This window comes from Orbicella franksi, chromosome 3 (assembly GCF_964199315.1).
Source record: "Orbicella franksi chromosome 3, jaOrbFran1.1, whole genome shotgun sequence".
Lineage (NCBI taxonomy): Eukaryota > Metazoa > Cnidaria > Anthozoa > Scleractinia > Merulinidae > Orbicella > Orbicella franksi.
In genome coordinates, this window is record NC_138147.1 from 25,274,998 (window position 1) to 25,289,697 (window position 14,700).

The 14,700-nt window shown below is 34.9% G+C and overlaps 1 protein-coding gene across 1 annotated transcript; it reads left to right on the forward strand.

Moving 5' to 3' along the window:
- Nucleotides 1-4,346: 4,346 nt before the first annotated feature.
- LOC145482820 (uncharacterized) lies at nucleotides 4,347-6,120 on the forward strand. Its single transcript, XM_081461463.1, has 2 exons — nucleotides 4,347-5,414; nucleotides 5,859-6,120. Exons 1-2 carry the CDS (start codon nucleotides 4,347-4,349, stop codon nucleotides 5,928-5,930), a joined length of 1,140 nt encoding a protein of 379 aa, XP_081317589.1. The 3' UTR covers nucleotides 5,931-6,120.
- The last annotated feature ends 8,580 nt before the right edge of the window (nucleotides 6,121-14,700 follow it).

The following is a 14,700-nucleotide window of genomic DNA, read 5'->3' on the forward strand; positions in this document are numbered from 1 at the left end:
ATACAACATGGAGACAATCCTGTTTTGTACATGTAACTTTTAGATCGGGTTTTAAGCTAAGTTTCTTGCTCAGGCTAGATCAGTTTTTATGTGAGTGTCGAAAAGTTATTGGTTTTACATCACTAAACTACACGGCTCGCTTTAAAAAAGAGTGATGACGCTTTTTTGTCCAATATCAGACGAAAAACCAAAACCAATTGTGACTCGTTCTCGTAGTTTCCGTCAGTTATATGTAATTAATTCGAGTTTTGGTTGGTTCGCTGTATTTTCTGTGTCCTTTGTGATTGGCTAGAGTGATTCCTTTGGTTTTGTTTTCAAGATAGTCAGTTGAAAACCACTCCATTTATGAGGATTTGTCATTTGTTTGCACAATTTATTTTCCTAAACATAAGTTTAAACCATTTTTTTTTTGTTCCTCTCCTCCTTAACTATGTCTCTTGCAGCTACATACTGGAAAGACACCCAATCTTTAACATTTTATTTATTTTTCAGATCCACAGCTTTCAAAACATCTTGCAAACTTTGCCTGTTTCAAAGGAAGACGAAGGGAAGGTATTCACTGTTATTCAGGTATTGTTTTTTTCTTATCCTGATTGTTAACGAATATTCCAATCAAGAGATATAAAGAACGAAAACTTCAAGAAAAACGGAATTATAACGCGTTACAAATACGAATTATTAATATATGTCAAAATTAACGCCTACTCGCCCCAAATTACCCAGGAAAAACAATCAATCGACTCACCGATCAGCCAATGACTACTCGGCCAAACATAGAAACAAAAAAAGTAGGGAAACAAACAAGAATACGAAAACAAGCAAGAAAAGAAACAAACAAACAAACAAAAATAGACAAACAGAAACAGAAAAAAGAATAAATAAATAAACAAAATAAACCATGTAACAAACACAATACATAGAAAAAAACAACAACAACCAACCAACGTAAATAGACAACCAAACAGACAAACAAACGAAGGAACAACCAAGCATGCAAGCTAACAAAATATTGGTTATTCTCATGAGTAAAAAAAGTCCGAAACATAATTTTGTTTCAGATAGTGTCATTTATGCAGCATCTTCAGGGCGACCCAAAGGGCCTCTCCATTGGAAGATTGGTAGTAATTAACAAGGACACGTCCTTAACGGTAACTTATATGAAGATAATTTGGTTTCATCAAGTGGTTTGATAATGTGCATTGGCCACTGTAAAGAGATTCGAAAGCTAACGTTTCGAACTTTAGGCCTCCGTTAGAGCGAATCCTTCGTTGGATTCGCCCCGACGAAGGGCTAACGCTCGTAACGAATCTCAGCTTTGGAACCTCAACTTTCGAATCTCTTTACGGTGGCCAATTAACATTATCAACCCAGTTGATTAAACCAAATTATCTTGTTACACTCCCCACCGACGCAGCACCACATTTTCTTTAGAAACTTATTCCCTCTGGTAACATATATTAGTTAGAAGAGATATTAGAGAATATAATTGTAAGCATTACGGCCTGTAGCAAGCCGCTGCTGAATCTGTTCGCTTTTGAGTGTAATGAAAAAAGAGTCCAAGTTATTTCACACAACTAAATGTACATGCTGCATTATCTATGAAACCAATTTTTATCGTTTATTATGTAATCTTTACGTTATCGCATCATCCCATAACTAAACTAGAGGAAATAGGCTGAAGATGGTCGGTATTACATCAGATATTAAATTTATCCATTTTTTATCTTTTTTTTTTGTTCCCTTTAGATTATTGGAGTGATAGTTTCGTACTTTGCTGTTATTTTGTCCCTGCCAAAGTAAAGGAGCAGCTTTCAACAGTGTATTATGACTTAACTATACCTAATCGTGAATGAGCTAGAATGGATTTGTGTAACAGTTTATTACGTTATTTAATAGTTAATATCTGTTTTTACCCTTACTTTTGGATAACTTGGCGCAAGAGTTTAAATGGGACACAAAGTGCGGGCGCTGATTTCAAGTTTTGTAATCTAATTCAAACACTGGTGATTAATGTTACTACTATTAATTCTAATTTTTATTAAGAAACACTTTGGTGAACCAATTATTTGGTTAAAATAATTAATTTTGCTAATTATTAAATCCATCTGCTATTTGTAAATTAAATCATTGAACTATGGGGATATTCTTAGAAAAGCTCAATAGAGCTTGCTAAGATCTCCTGCTTTTATAATACTCAGCTTTTTTAATAATCCTTTATTCCTTATTTTTGCAAACAATGTTAGACATATAAGATTAAGAATCCAAGATGGCGGGTATCTTAAAGTGTGACATTTTAGGAGTGATATGGCACGTGACTTTCTATAGGTATACACGTTTGGATGGCTTACATGCCATGTATAGGCGGGCTTGATTGTTATTGAACCCTTACCTTAAGCGATAGTGCAGGTGGAGTTCAAAGAGCCCCCACTCCAGGCTAACAACTAAGAAAAAAAGCTTAGGGTATACCTGTATAGGGTTGAAATGAAGATAAAGATCAGAGCAATGAAATAATGAAATAATAATCATGATTGAAATGCTATATAAGTATTCTACAACCATTCCATTTTAATATATATAATCGTACTTAAACGATCGCTATAAGGATTTATGTCAAGCTAAAGCATGCATAATATATATATATCTCAAGCTTTAAACACTATAACAGCCATATGTAACAGCAATTCCAATACATCAAATGTAAACGTACTTAATCGTTAAAAGGATTTTAAGTAGTTGATTTTTTTTTCCCAAGGGAGTGACTTTCTTTCCTTTCGGATTCGTTCAGAGGCAAGACCATAGCCTGTTTGGTCTCCAATCAAGACTCTACAAAATCCGTCATCTACCCATCAGTTGAAATGTTCTAAACTTTCTTCGAAATGAATCCAAATCTTATCTATCGTACTTTCAAAGTTTGCTCATGTTAAATAGACAAAAATTATACATTTTACCAGCACCAAATTATTCCTTCCTTAACAGCTAAGGTCTACTGACTCCACTGCATGATTCTTTTTAAAATTCGATGAATGATTATAGAATTTACGGGAAGACTTTTGCCATAACATGTTACCCGAGTCTATTAGAGTTGTCACCTCCTCGCCAGCCATGTCGAGAAATAAAACGCGTTGGTCAGAATCACTTTTAAACGTGACAGAGAGAATATGTTCGTCTTTTCTACTTCGTGGTCCGTCATCGTTTTCAGAATTTCATGATTACTGCCATATTGCACTATTAAATAAACTGCAATACTTAAACACATTTCTATGGAAGAAAACTTCCAGTTGGCTTCTCAATACAGCGCAATAAATGGAGTTAAAAATATAAGTCATGAAATGTCACCAAAATTTTGAGTATTGATGTCATGGTAATACGAATAACCAATAGTAAAATACAACTTATGCGAAAGAATAAAATAATCAGGGATGCTATGTTGTGGAACAGCATTTCTCAGGAGCTCCGATCTACAGTTTCTTCAAGCGAAATTAAACTGAAACTGCGTCATTACAGCTTTGAATGAGACAAGGCTTCCTTGAAAAGCAGCTTTAGTGATATGATAAGTTAAAGATATGCTTTAAATTGTGCTGAAGGAGTGTTTTTTTTATCGTGTACAAATAAATTTATCAACTTAATCAACTCGCAGGAAGGGACTTATTTTAATACTGAAGTACTGTGGAACACTATGTACCTTTCATTTTATCAATAATTAAACACATCCGTGTTTAATGTCAAGGCACTACCATTTTTGACAAGATTTCAGTTGTTAAAAATTTAATTTAAAAGCAAAAGAAAATAAACAAAACAGAAGGAAAACATACATTGTGTCCAACAAAGCCTAGAAAATTATATCAAGATTCAATATTGAAATTAGTTTTTCATGAAATAATTAAACACACACGCGTTTAATGTCAGTGCCATATATTTTTTCGACAAAATTTCAATTACTGAAAATCCGATTTTAAAGCAAAAGAAAATTCACAAAATCATTTTGTCCAACAAGGTCTAGAAAATTATAAAAAGATTCCAAGCAATTTCTAAAATTCCCATTTTAAAGCAGAAAAAGAATAAAAAGCATGTCCAAACAAAACAAAAACCTGTCGTGTTATTTACATCACTGCCATCATCATAAACACCCCTGTGATACAGTGGATTAACAATGAAAATCTTGCTGAAGATATTATTAAAGGTTGACCTGCGCAAAAATCTAAAAACTTCAAATGGAAAATAAAACAAAAACAGACAAAAAAAAGTTACTCATGATTTAATTATGAGCAAATTTAAAACACGCAGAGCCGACAGTCTATTGACATTCGTTTTAGCTAAGATCTGTAAATTTCGTCATTGAGTTAAAAATGGATTCTCGAGTGAAGCCCATGAGAACTGGCGTACACGAGGCCAACAACCAAGTCAGAGAAGAACATGAAATTCCGCCAATCGTTTTACAGGACACAAGTCCAAATATCTATAATGGAAATGAACAACAACTGGAGGCAATACAGGCGATATATGGACCGATATTAACTTTCATGAAGCTGGGTGGAATATATTTCGGAGATACGTCTTTCAAAAGATTGAGACAATTGTCAACTACTGGTAGCAAGAGAAAGATTTCGATTGCCCGAGTTTATTGCACTGCGATAGTGGCGTCTCTCTGGTTCTCTTTTGCCATGAGTATTGTTAGTCTTTGCGTAGAAGGATCTTCAGTTCTTCAAAATCTCTACACATTAATAACCTTCGCTATGTGGTATTTTGTATTGGCAATCGTCGCGACAACTTGCCTCTTCGTGCTTCCACTGAACGAGGGGAAAAAATCCCGTTTTGAGAAATTTGTTGCTAACTTAATTGAAAGAAGAGTTGATTTGGCAACGCTGAAATTATATTCCAGAAAAGGACTAATTTTAGCCATTTTTATTTTTCTTGTGTCAACTTTCAACGTCTTAGCAGCCTTTCAGTTGATGCCCGACTTGACTGTTGCGTTTTACAAGCCTTGGAAAGACTGGTATGGTTTTAGAATTTTCTGTTTAGTATCCATGGTTTTTAGTTGCATCGTGTGGCTGCTTCCAACACTGTTTTTCTGTTTAACATGCTTGGTTCTTGAGCGCCAATTTGACTGTTTTTGCAAAAGGGTTTGCTTTCTAGATTTAAATCAATCCCTGGACATAACAGCTTTAAAGGAAGAACACCAAAAATTGTGTGAAACAGTTTCGCTCGCCGACAAGATATTTTCCTCTTCATTGCTTGAAGTTTTTTCCGTCACCATCCCGCTGTTGTGTTTTAATTTCTACGCCGCTATTAACCCACCCGTGACGAATGAAGGAAGTTCCATTCCTTTCTCTATTTTTGGTGGTGTATATTGGTTATTATCCTCAGCTGCGATCCTGTCTTTGATAACCGTCTTTGGATCAAGAGTGAACGAGAAGGTAAGGAGGCTGATGAACAATCTAACGTAATAATTACTAAATAGCACAGTGAAAACTGATTTTGAGAAAGGGAACAACACAAATTTAGACAACAACATCCCCTATTGCCGCCAGAGTAACTACAGTTCGCACCATTGTGAAAGGAGTAGCTAATTTTTAGTTCCAACCTCTTGACTTACATACAACTTTGGAAAACTTCTTTTTGCAAATGAAACATGATCTCAATTTTCATTGATATGTTACTTCTTAATGCAACTATACTGTTATCTTCTAAGATGTAATGTGTTCAATATATCCTGCACCAATTTACACATACCCTATTACCATTAGAGTAACTGTAGTGAGACTTCAACCTAATATCTCTTTCAGGTATCCAAGTGGCCACACCTCCAACCAGGGAAAGCTTTTCTTATATATTAACATCAAATGTCATTCCTTTCTAAGATTTGCAGTGTTCAAAGTATCCTGCAAAGTATCAAAGTTCCCGATGGCGCCGAAGGAAAGGTACATGAATGATCATTAGTGTTTGTTCCCTGCTTTTGCGTTGTGTTTGCTCACTTGTTAAAGCTCATGTTCTAAAATATCTTATGACAGCGAAATTTATTTCATGCCATGCTTAGGTTGATTTTCATTGGCTTCGTACCTCCACACATCTATTTCCCCTCGCCGACTACCTTTCATTTCTTCTGCTGAGGAGTTTTTTTTTTCTTTTTTTTTTCATTACTAACGAAGCACTGTGCAATGTTAATGTTACGTTAAAGTGTCAGTAATCCCCACCCCCCCCCCAGTTGTTTTCCTTTAATGAAATCAAATAGTTTCCCTGATTACTTCAGTGGAAAAATTATCTCAATTGATAAAATCCCTGCGTTTTTACAGGCGTTTGAAGATATAATGTTCACGACCGCGCAAAGTGGGATCTGGGTAGGGCTACTAGTGACGTCACTTCGGGAACCAGGCTAAAACACTCAAGAGACTTTTGACTGAGGGCTGGGGGCTGTCAAAGCATTTTTGGGTTATTTGTGGTTCATATTCTATCAAAACTGGACAGGATTTTTCAGTGAAAGAACTGTATCATCTAGCATCTAGCATCTGTATCATCTACGATTTGGACGGCTGCGAAGTATAAATGCGGGTGGCCATAAATGTATAAATAATGGCTGAAGAGTTAACTTACAGCTCTTAAAGAGTGATAGAGATGTCAATGAACACAAAGAGTTGGTAATTTGACTGAACAGAGCGTGCAGATTTCGGAGTGTCAAAACATATTAATTTTCCCCGAAATACAAGTTAAAATATCATGCAGTCGAATTCCACTCCTGCCTACCTCTCCAGATCAATGATTGAAAATAGTTTTGACATAAGAGATAAGCAGAGATGTCGGCAAACAATATCCGAAGGCGAGGTAACTTTTCGCTTCGTCATTGTCGACCGACCGTTGTATATGCATAGTCAATTACTATGTACGAACAAAAACATCGCAAGACAGACAAATTTGCATATTTCGCACTAGTAAATCAGGATCTTGAAAAGAGGTCCAGTATAGTATAAGTTAAATGAATACATTTCTTCTTCACTGTTATTTTGAATGAAATGCCCATTTTACGTACGCTTGTAACCTGGGAGTTCTCGACTTATTAGTTTGCCTTTCGGTTGACTGACAAGCGCATTCTTCTTTCAGAGCGACAATCTCCGTCGGTAGCTATAGAGTCGAATCTTAATCGTTTGTTTCATTTTATTTCATGTATTTACAAATGCTTGATCCGTTATAAGCTTGTAATTTAGATATATTTCGTTTTTCAAAGACGATGTTCAAAGCACAAAACAATTTTGTATTCGGAATGGTCATTGACAAACACGGCCGGATTACGACCTCCAAAGTGCGTGTGTTTTTATCGAATCCACAAATGCATAGCTAGTTCACACACATACCAGTTCGAAGCGTCAACAATCTTAATAGCCTCGTTGTAGGACGTAGGCTTCGTTTACTATTCGTTTAGAAAATTCTCTCTTTCGAGTACAAAAACCGTGTAATTTCCTCACCTACAGTTTCCATTATTTATTTTGGTCTGGAACCCGGAGGATCGTTTCAGCTCGGAATAGTCTGATGGCTTCCAGCTTATCCCAAATTCGCGTCTTATGCAGTACTTTGACAATTTCAAGCTTTTCACCAGAGACAGAAAAGAATATACAGACCATGAAAGTATTTATGTTTTTACAGTAGCGGCGAACCCGAGATCGAAGAAATCCTCGATGGCTCCCCAGCTTTAGCTTCGCACAGATTAGCCCACTTCTCTGGTCTTTTTCTCGTTTCTGGTCGAGTTTCATCGGGATAGAGGTGAAGAGGAATACTCTATCCTACTCATCCTGTATTGCTACAGCCTCCAACAACACATCTTTGCTTTCTGCAACGATTTTGACATACACTGTCGGATGTTCGCATATATTCTTTTCAGAAACAAAATATTGTTATTCCCGAAATGACGTACCGCGTCAGGAGTCAACTCGTCCCATTCTCCGCTATTCCTAGGTCGTTAACATGGAAAAGGGCAATTTTGCAAACTTTGAAAATTCATACAAAATTAACGAAAATAGCTGGAAGGATAATTTTTTCGCAGTGGTGATCAGGAGAGAAAGAAAATTTATATTAGTTTCGGGTTAGTGGCACTTTAATGTTAATGTTACATATTATTCCGTATTTCCATTCCCCAGTTGCTGCTGTTTCTGTTTTACTTAAACGGAGAACCAAAAGGTCTTTCCATTGGAGGACTCGTAGTTATCACCAAGTCATTATCTTTAACGGTATGAGAAGAATTGAATGATACTATATTTGCTATTGTTGATGTTTAGAAATCCCGAATCATTCTCAAATTATTTTATTTCCCATTTGATATTCAAATGGAAATTCAACAATTCTCTTCTAGAAGACGATGATTTTAAAGAACGTATTGTATTCTTTTATCCCCAAATACACGAGAAATACGTCTATGTTAAAGATAAGCAATTATTGTGGGAATTAATCAAAATGGAATTACGAATGAAAATAATTAAATATTCTAAAGAAAAAAGATTAGAACTTAGGAAAAGGGAATCAACACTTCAAAAAGAACTACAAGACCTCGACTATAAAATTTGTAATACGGATTTTGAAATTTTAGATCGAAACATCTTTGTGGAGTATGAAGCCGCCAAAGAAGAATTGAAAAAGATATATGAACAGAAAGGAAAAGAGGCTATCTTTAGATCTAAAGTAAAATGGTTGGAACAGGGCGAAAAACACACAAAATATTTTTTTAACTTGGAGAAGACGAATTATGAAAAAAAGCTTATACGCGAGGTGAAATTAGAGAATGGCGATAGAGTATCAGAACCAAAACAGATCGAGAAAGAATTGGAGAAATTTTATAGTAATATGTACACATCCAAAAATCTAAAAAGTGAATCTCAAGGTGAAAACAAGAGTTTCGAGTCCTTTGTTGAAGGTATTGAAATCCCTCAACTGAATGTTGATGAGCAAGATTCGTTAGAACATGATTTTACCTTTGAAGAATTAAAAGAGGCGGTGAGTTCTTTCTCGGACAACAAAACTCCCGGTGAGGATGGATTCACCAAAGAATTTTATGACTCTTTTTATGATCTCATTTGGCGAGATCTGCTAAATTCTTATAATGCAGCTTTTCAAGGTGGGTCTTTATCTATTTCTCAAAGGAGGGGAATAATAACGTTAATACCAAAAGCTGATGGGGATCTGTCCGAACTTTCCAACTGGCGTCCAATATCACTGCTAAATATTGATTATAAAATTTTGACTAAAGCTTTGGCAAAAAGAATAGAAAAATACCTACCAAAATTAATTGATTCAGATCAAACCGGATTTGTTAAGGGAAGGTATATAGGCCAGAACATAAGACTTTTAAGCGATATAATGGAATATCTAAATGCTAAAAAGACCTCGGGACTTCTCCTTTTTATAGACTTTGAGAAGGCTTTTGATAGCCTTGAATGGGATCTTATTGCTAAAGCCTTGAATGTTTTCAATTTTGGCCCAAATGTCAAAAGATGGATATCAATCTTTTATAATGGTGTACAAAGCGCAGTTATAAATGGTGGATTTTTGACCAATTATTTCAATATATCAAGAGGAGTTCGTCAAGGTTGCCCGCTAAGTCCTCTCTTATTTATCCTTGCGGTGGAACTGCTAGCAATAAAGATACGCCAAGAACCAAGCTGCAGAGGCGTTGACCTCCCAGATGACCAGGTGATCAAAATCTCACAATTTGCTGATGACACCACTATAATAACGAAAAATGTTGAATCTCTCAAACCCTATTTACAGATCTTGGATTGTTTTGGAATTATTTCTGGATTGAAATTAAATAAGAAGAAAACTAAAGTTATGTGGATCGGCTCTATGAAAGATAGTAATTTGAAAGTACTTGACTTTAAAACAACTAAAGAACCCATTAAAGTTCTTGGCGTCCATTTATCCTACAACAAAAGTAAATGTACTGAGAAAAATTTTATGATAAGATCAACAAAATGAAAACAAAATTAAATTTATGGCTTTCAAGAGACCTGACAATATATGGCAAGTCTTTACTGGAGAAAGCTTTAGGTATATCACAGCTAGTGTATGCAGCATCTATGCTGACCGTTCCAGAATCGGTTATTAAGACAGTTCAAGAGAATCTGTTCGCCTTTCTATGGAAAAACAGGAAAGACAAAATAAAAAGAATGGTTACGTATCAACCAGTAGCAGAAGGAGGAATTAATTTTGTTAATTTTTACATGGTCGTTAAATCGTTACGCTTGGCTTGGATTGGTACATTACTAGGCGAGTCTGACGATAAATGGAAGGTAATCCCTAATTACTATTTTCGAAATTATGGTGGTTTATTATTTCTCCTGAAGTGTAATTATAATGTAAAACTTTTGAAAACAGGTCTGCCACTCTTTTATCGAGAACTTCTTCAATATTTTCAAGATCTCAAAAATACAGCTAACATCTTTCCAAATGGCGAACTCATTCTTTGGAATAACAATTCAATAATTATAGATAATGCAACTCTATTTTGGAAATCGTGGTTTGAACGCGGAATTGTGACGATAAAGGATGTGCTAAATTCTAAGGGAAAGTTTCTATCATATGAAGAGTTCAGCAACAAGTTTAACATCACCACAAATTATATGCATTACTTTCAGCTAATTTCAGCCATTCCATCTGAGTTGAAAAGGAGAGCAACTCAAACTTTTATACCTGCAGCTGATCTTTCTTCGACCTCCCCTCCCCTCCCTTACTGAGATAATACTTTCAAAAGAACAAATTGCTTTTCATGACACATGTCACGTGACTGATGTGCTGTCAGACCCTTTAAAACGCAAGCTAGATTTGGTCATCATCCTGGTCAAACGATACATCTATGCTTCTAAATATCTTCAGAAAGAATTGTCTCTAGATGAACTAGAAAAATGTGCTTAAACGTAAAATCGCTTATCTAAAAAACACCACTTATGGGGTATTAAGCTGATTAATTAACAGAGTTATTACAATACAAGGTTAACGTAGTAAATCCAAAATGCTCTCAATTAATATCAATAAGGTAGTGTTAAAAAATTGTAATACTTAAAAGCTAATGCATAGACCCCCCCCCTTTTTTTTTTTTTTTTGTATTTGTATATTTTTTTTCTTGTTCTGTGTAGTTACTTAGCTGTCACGTTTTCTTTTTCTTTTATGTATGAGAAAAGCTATTGAACATTGTAAAACTTCAACAGTGCATGTAAGTGTAATGTACTTCTGTTTTAGGTGTATTAATAAAGTGCTTCATTTAAAAAAAAAAAAAAAAATTATTAACTCAAAATTTTGGTTTATCATAACGAATATAGACTATATTCTCTATTTATTTCCAGATTGTCGGAATCCTTGTTTCCTATTTTGCTGTTATACTTACATTGCCTAAATAAATGGAAGCGGATTAAAGATGATCCTATGCAAGCACATAGTTCTATTTCTTTCTCCAACTCATTAATAATTCATCAAGATTAAACAAAGGAAATCATAACTGTGATATCTGATCTCAATTAGCACAGCTGTTTACTATTTTTTCTCCTTCATTTTAGTTTCAATTAAGAAGATATATCAAACACTCAAGACAGTGTTTAGCCACATTTCTAAACCTCTTAAAGTTGGTCAAAAATACTCCGTTGCGCGTCGTATTTTCAACTCTGTTCTCGGTGTTTGGAAATGTGGTCAAAGACGGTCTTTCGCGTTGATATATGACGTTAACTTGCGGGAAGTTTACACCAAATTGTAAACTGTCAAATAAGTGTACTTGAGAAATGAAGATACTTATCAAAACTCAATGACGTAGTGGAAGTATGCGGCTAAATAAATGATATCTTTATTTAGTAAACCATTTAGCCAATAACAAACAACTTATTTCCGTATACACATAAGCACTAGGAATTGAATTGTTTCTTTCCTTGATGTTTGATGAAACGATAAACTGTTTCTAAGTCGCGTCATATCGCAATCTTATATATGATATTTTAGGAGCACGAAAATATCCGTTTTAAAATGTCTTCTTACGTCCAAATCTTTGCCCAGCTTACTGCTTACGCCAGCATGCTGTAGCTAAAGCTCTTACAGGTTCAACGACGCTAATAAATGCTTAAGTTATACTTATGATATCCTACATTTCGATGCAAGAAATAATTGCTACATACAGACAAAAACAAAAACAAAACAAAAAACAACAACAACAACAAAAAAACAAAAAAAATTGAGGAGATGTAAATCATTGCCACATTAGGCTTTTATCGAAAAACCCGGTCAACCATGTGTAACATTGTCAAGTAAAAGTATTCAGATCAGGAAGGACTGCATAACAGTACTAAATGAATTTTGATGTAATAGAGAGCGTCTTGTAAGTATAAAAGAGTACATGAAGCGTAAAAAGAGTATTAAAATATATAGTAAAGACAATATTAAGTTATGTAATGAAAGTAAACTAACATTATTAAAGTTATAATGTTTTATTTTCTAATTTAATAAAAGTGGTGTAAATAGCTTATATCTCGCGAGTAACGCATTGCCATGTATTGTTACTTTCTTTTCTCGTGTAATATATCAAATTTAATGCCAGTAAATAGGGCCTGTGCGAAACGTATCGTAAAGTAATACAGCAAATGAGAGGTTTATTTGAATGTAATTAGAACCCATGTAGAAAGAAATAAGAATTGTCGCCTTGGTCATTGTCATTGTTGTTGTCGTTTTTGTTTGATGTTCATTATTCCAGGCTGATCTTCAATTTTAAGATGGCAGAGTTAACAACACTGCAAGGTATGAGATGATAATTCCTACAATCTGAAATGTAATCAAATCAAAATAGATAATTCTAAGATATAATATATGAAATATTTCATATAAACTTTACATCATTTCACTCCTCACGGGAAGATATGAACTCAATTAATTGACCTCGCTCCCAATGTCTGGCTTCGTAGCTCAGTTGGTAGAGCATCGCACCGGTATCGCGGAGGTCACGGGTTCGAATCCCGTTGAAGCCCTGATTTTTTTCAGGCTTCTTCTTTCCAGTTGCTTAAATTGGAAAATTAACTGCGACGATCATTCTTCACTTTCACCTATAACCGCAGTTCATATATGAAATATTTCATATAAACTTTACATCAATATAGCTAGAGACGGTACATTTGAACACATATGAAGTGTGCTTTATAAAGTCTTTGAATATTAAACAAAGAAATCAAGGAAATTTAAAAAAAAAAAAGAGAGAAAGGAAGAAAGAGACAAATGGAGATAAAAAGGGGGGAGGGAGAGAGAATGAAAAAAAGAAAAGAAAACAAAACAAAACAAAATACTTAAACCAAAATATATTCGTTTGGAACATACCGAGAGAGCAAGAGATTTGTTTATCACTACCAATCCTCCTACGGACAATCCGATTGGCTCTCCACCAAGATGTATCAGGAATTGCAATAGCTGAAAAAATTATGAACAACTGGCTTTCAATCTGTCGATATAATATAATATGCATGGAAGTTCGTGCTGTTGGAGCTAAATTACGAAGCACGTGATGACGAAATATCAACACATGGTGGTTCATCAAAGTTTACAAAACTCTACAATCCCGCAGTTCCTTTACATTAAAAGTAATGACAGTATATGTCACAGGAATTGTAGTGACGGGCAACATAATTATACGTACCTGCAGATGCTCTTTTTTGTCTGGTGTGCCTACATTATAAATGGTGTCATAGAAACTGTGAATCTAAGAAAAAAAATATTCATTTCACAACTACAGTACAAAATAAATCGCTGAATCAGTGGTACAAATAAAGCGCCTGGAACATAGTTAATAGATGGGACTGGTTATGAAGCCCGGAAAACATCAAAGGAGAAAACAAAGATGCCAAGATTTATGTTGGAAGGTCCAAAACCGTGCGCAATCTTTTGATTTGCGCTCATACACTCTGCATGAGTTACGTAACCAAAACATTTCTATTGGTTGATTCCTAGGTCAGTAGTAAACAACTATTGTGTTTTGTGCACGGTTAAGGCGAAAAAAGAGAACAAAAACATACAACACAGAACTTTTGTTGAGTTTCATAGCAATTTCACTCTATTAACTATGGCCTGGAAGTATACCGAATGTATATATAAAAATATATACTGTTGTTGTAAGCTTGTTAAGTTAGTTAAAAGATTGCCACAGAAATCGTAACCGTGTGCGTTCTTCGTTTTATAACCAGTTTAAAATCAGTCGGATAATAAACATATTATTAGTAAGTCAAATGCCTTCTTATCGCAGAATATTTTTGTTGCATAATTATAATTTAGTTGTTGTTCGGGTCTCGACACATTTGGTGGGTTTGTCTTCTGTTCAGCAGGTAACGATAAAATTTACAGCAAGGATCATACTTAACAGTCCAATATGGTTAAGATACGCTATATAAGTCTGTTTGTTTGTTTTTTCTGTTACCATTACCAGTGGAACCAGTAAGAAAAGGACAGATTTATATATGGCATGAAATGTGGTGGTATTCAAAAACCCACCGCAAGAAATTTAAAGCATGGCCGAGAACAACGGTTACGTAAAGTAAAACAACAACAACAACACTTGCTTGCAGCTAGAATAAAACAACGACACCAAGATTTGACAGGAACAGCTGTTACCGCAATAAATAGCTAGTTTTCTGCAGGTTGCAAAAAAGACAGGGTAAAGGCGAGCTTATCAAACATAACCAACCGTGCTCTCACCTTCTCATTGAC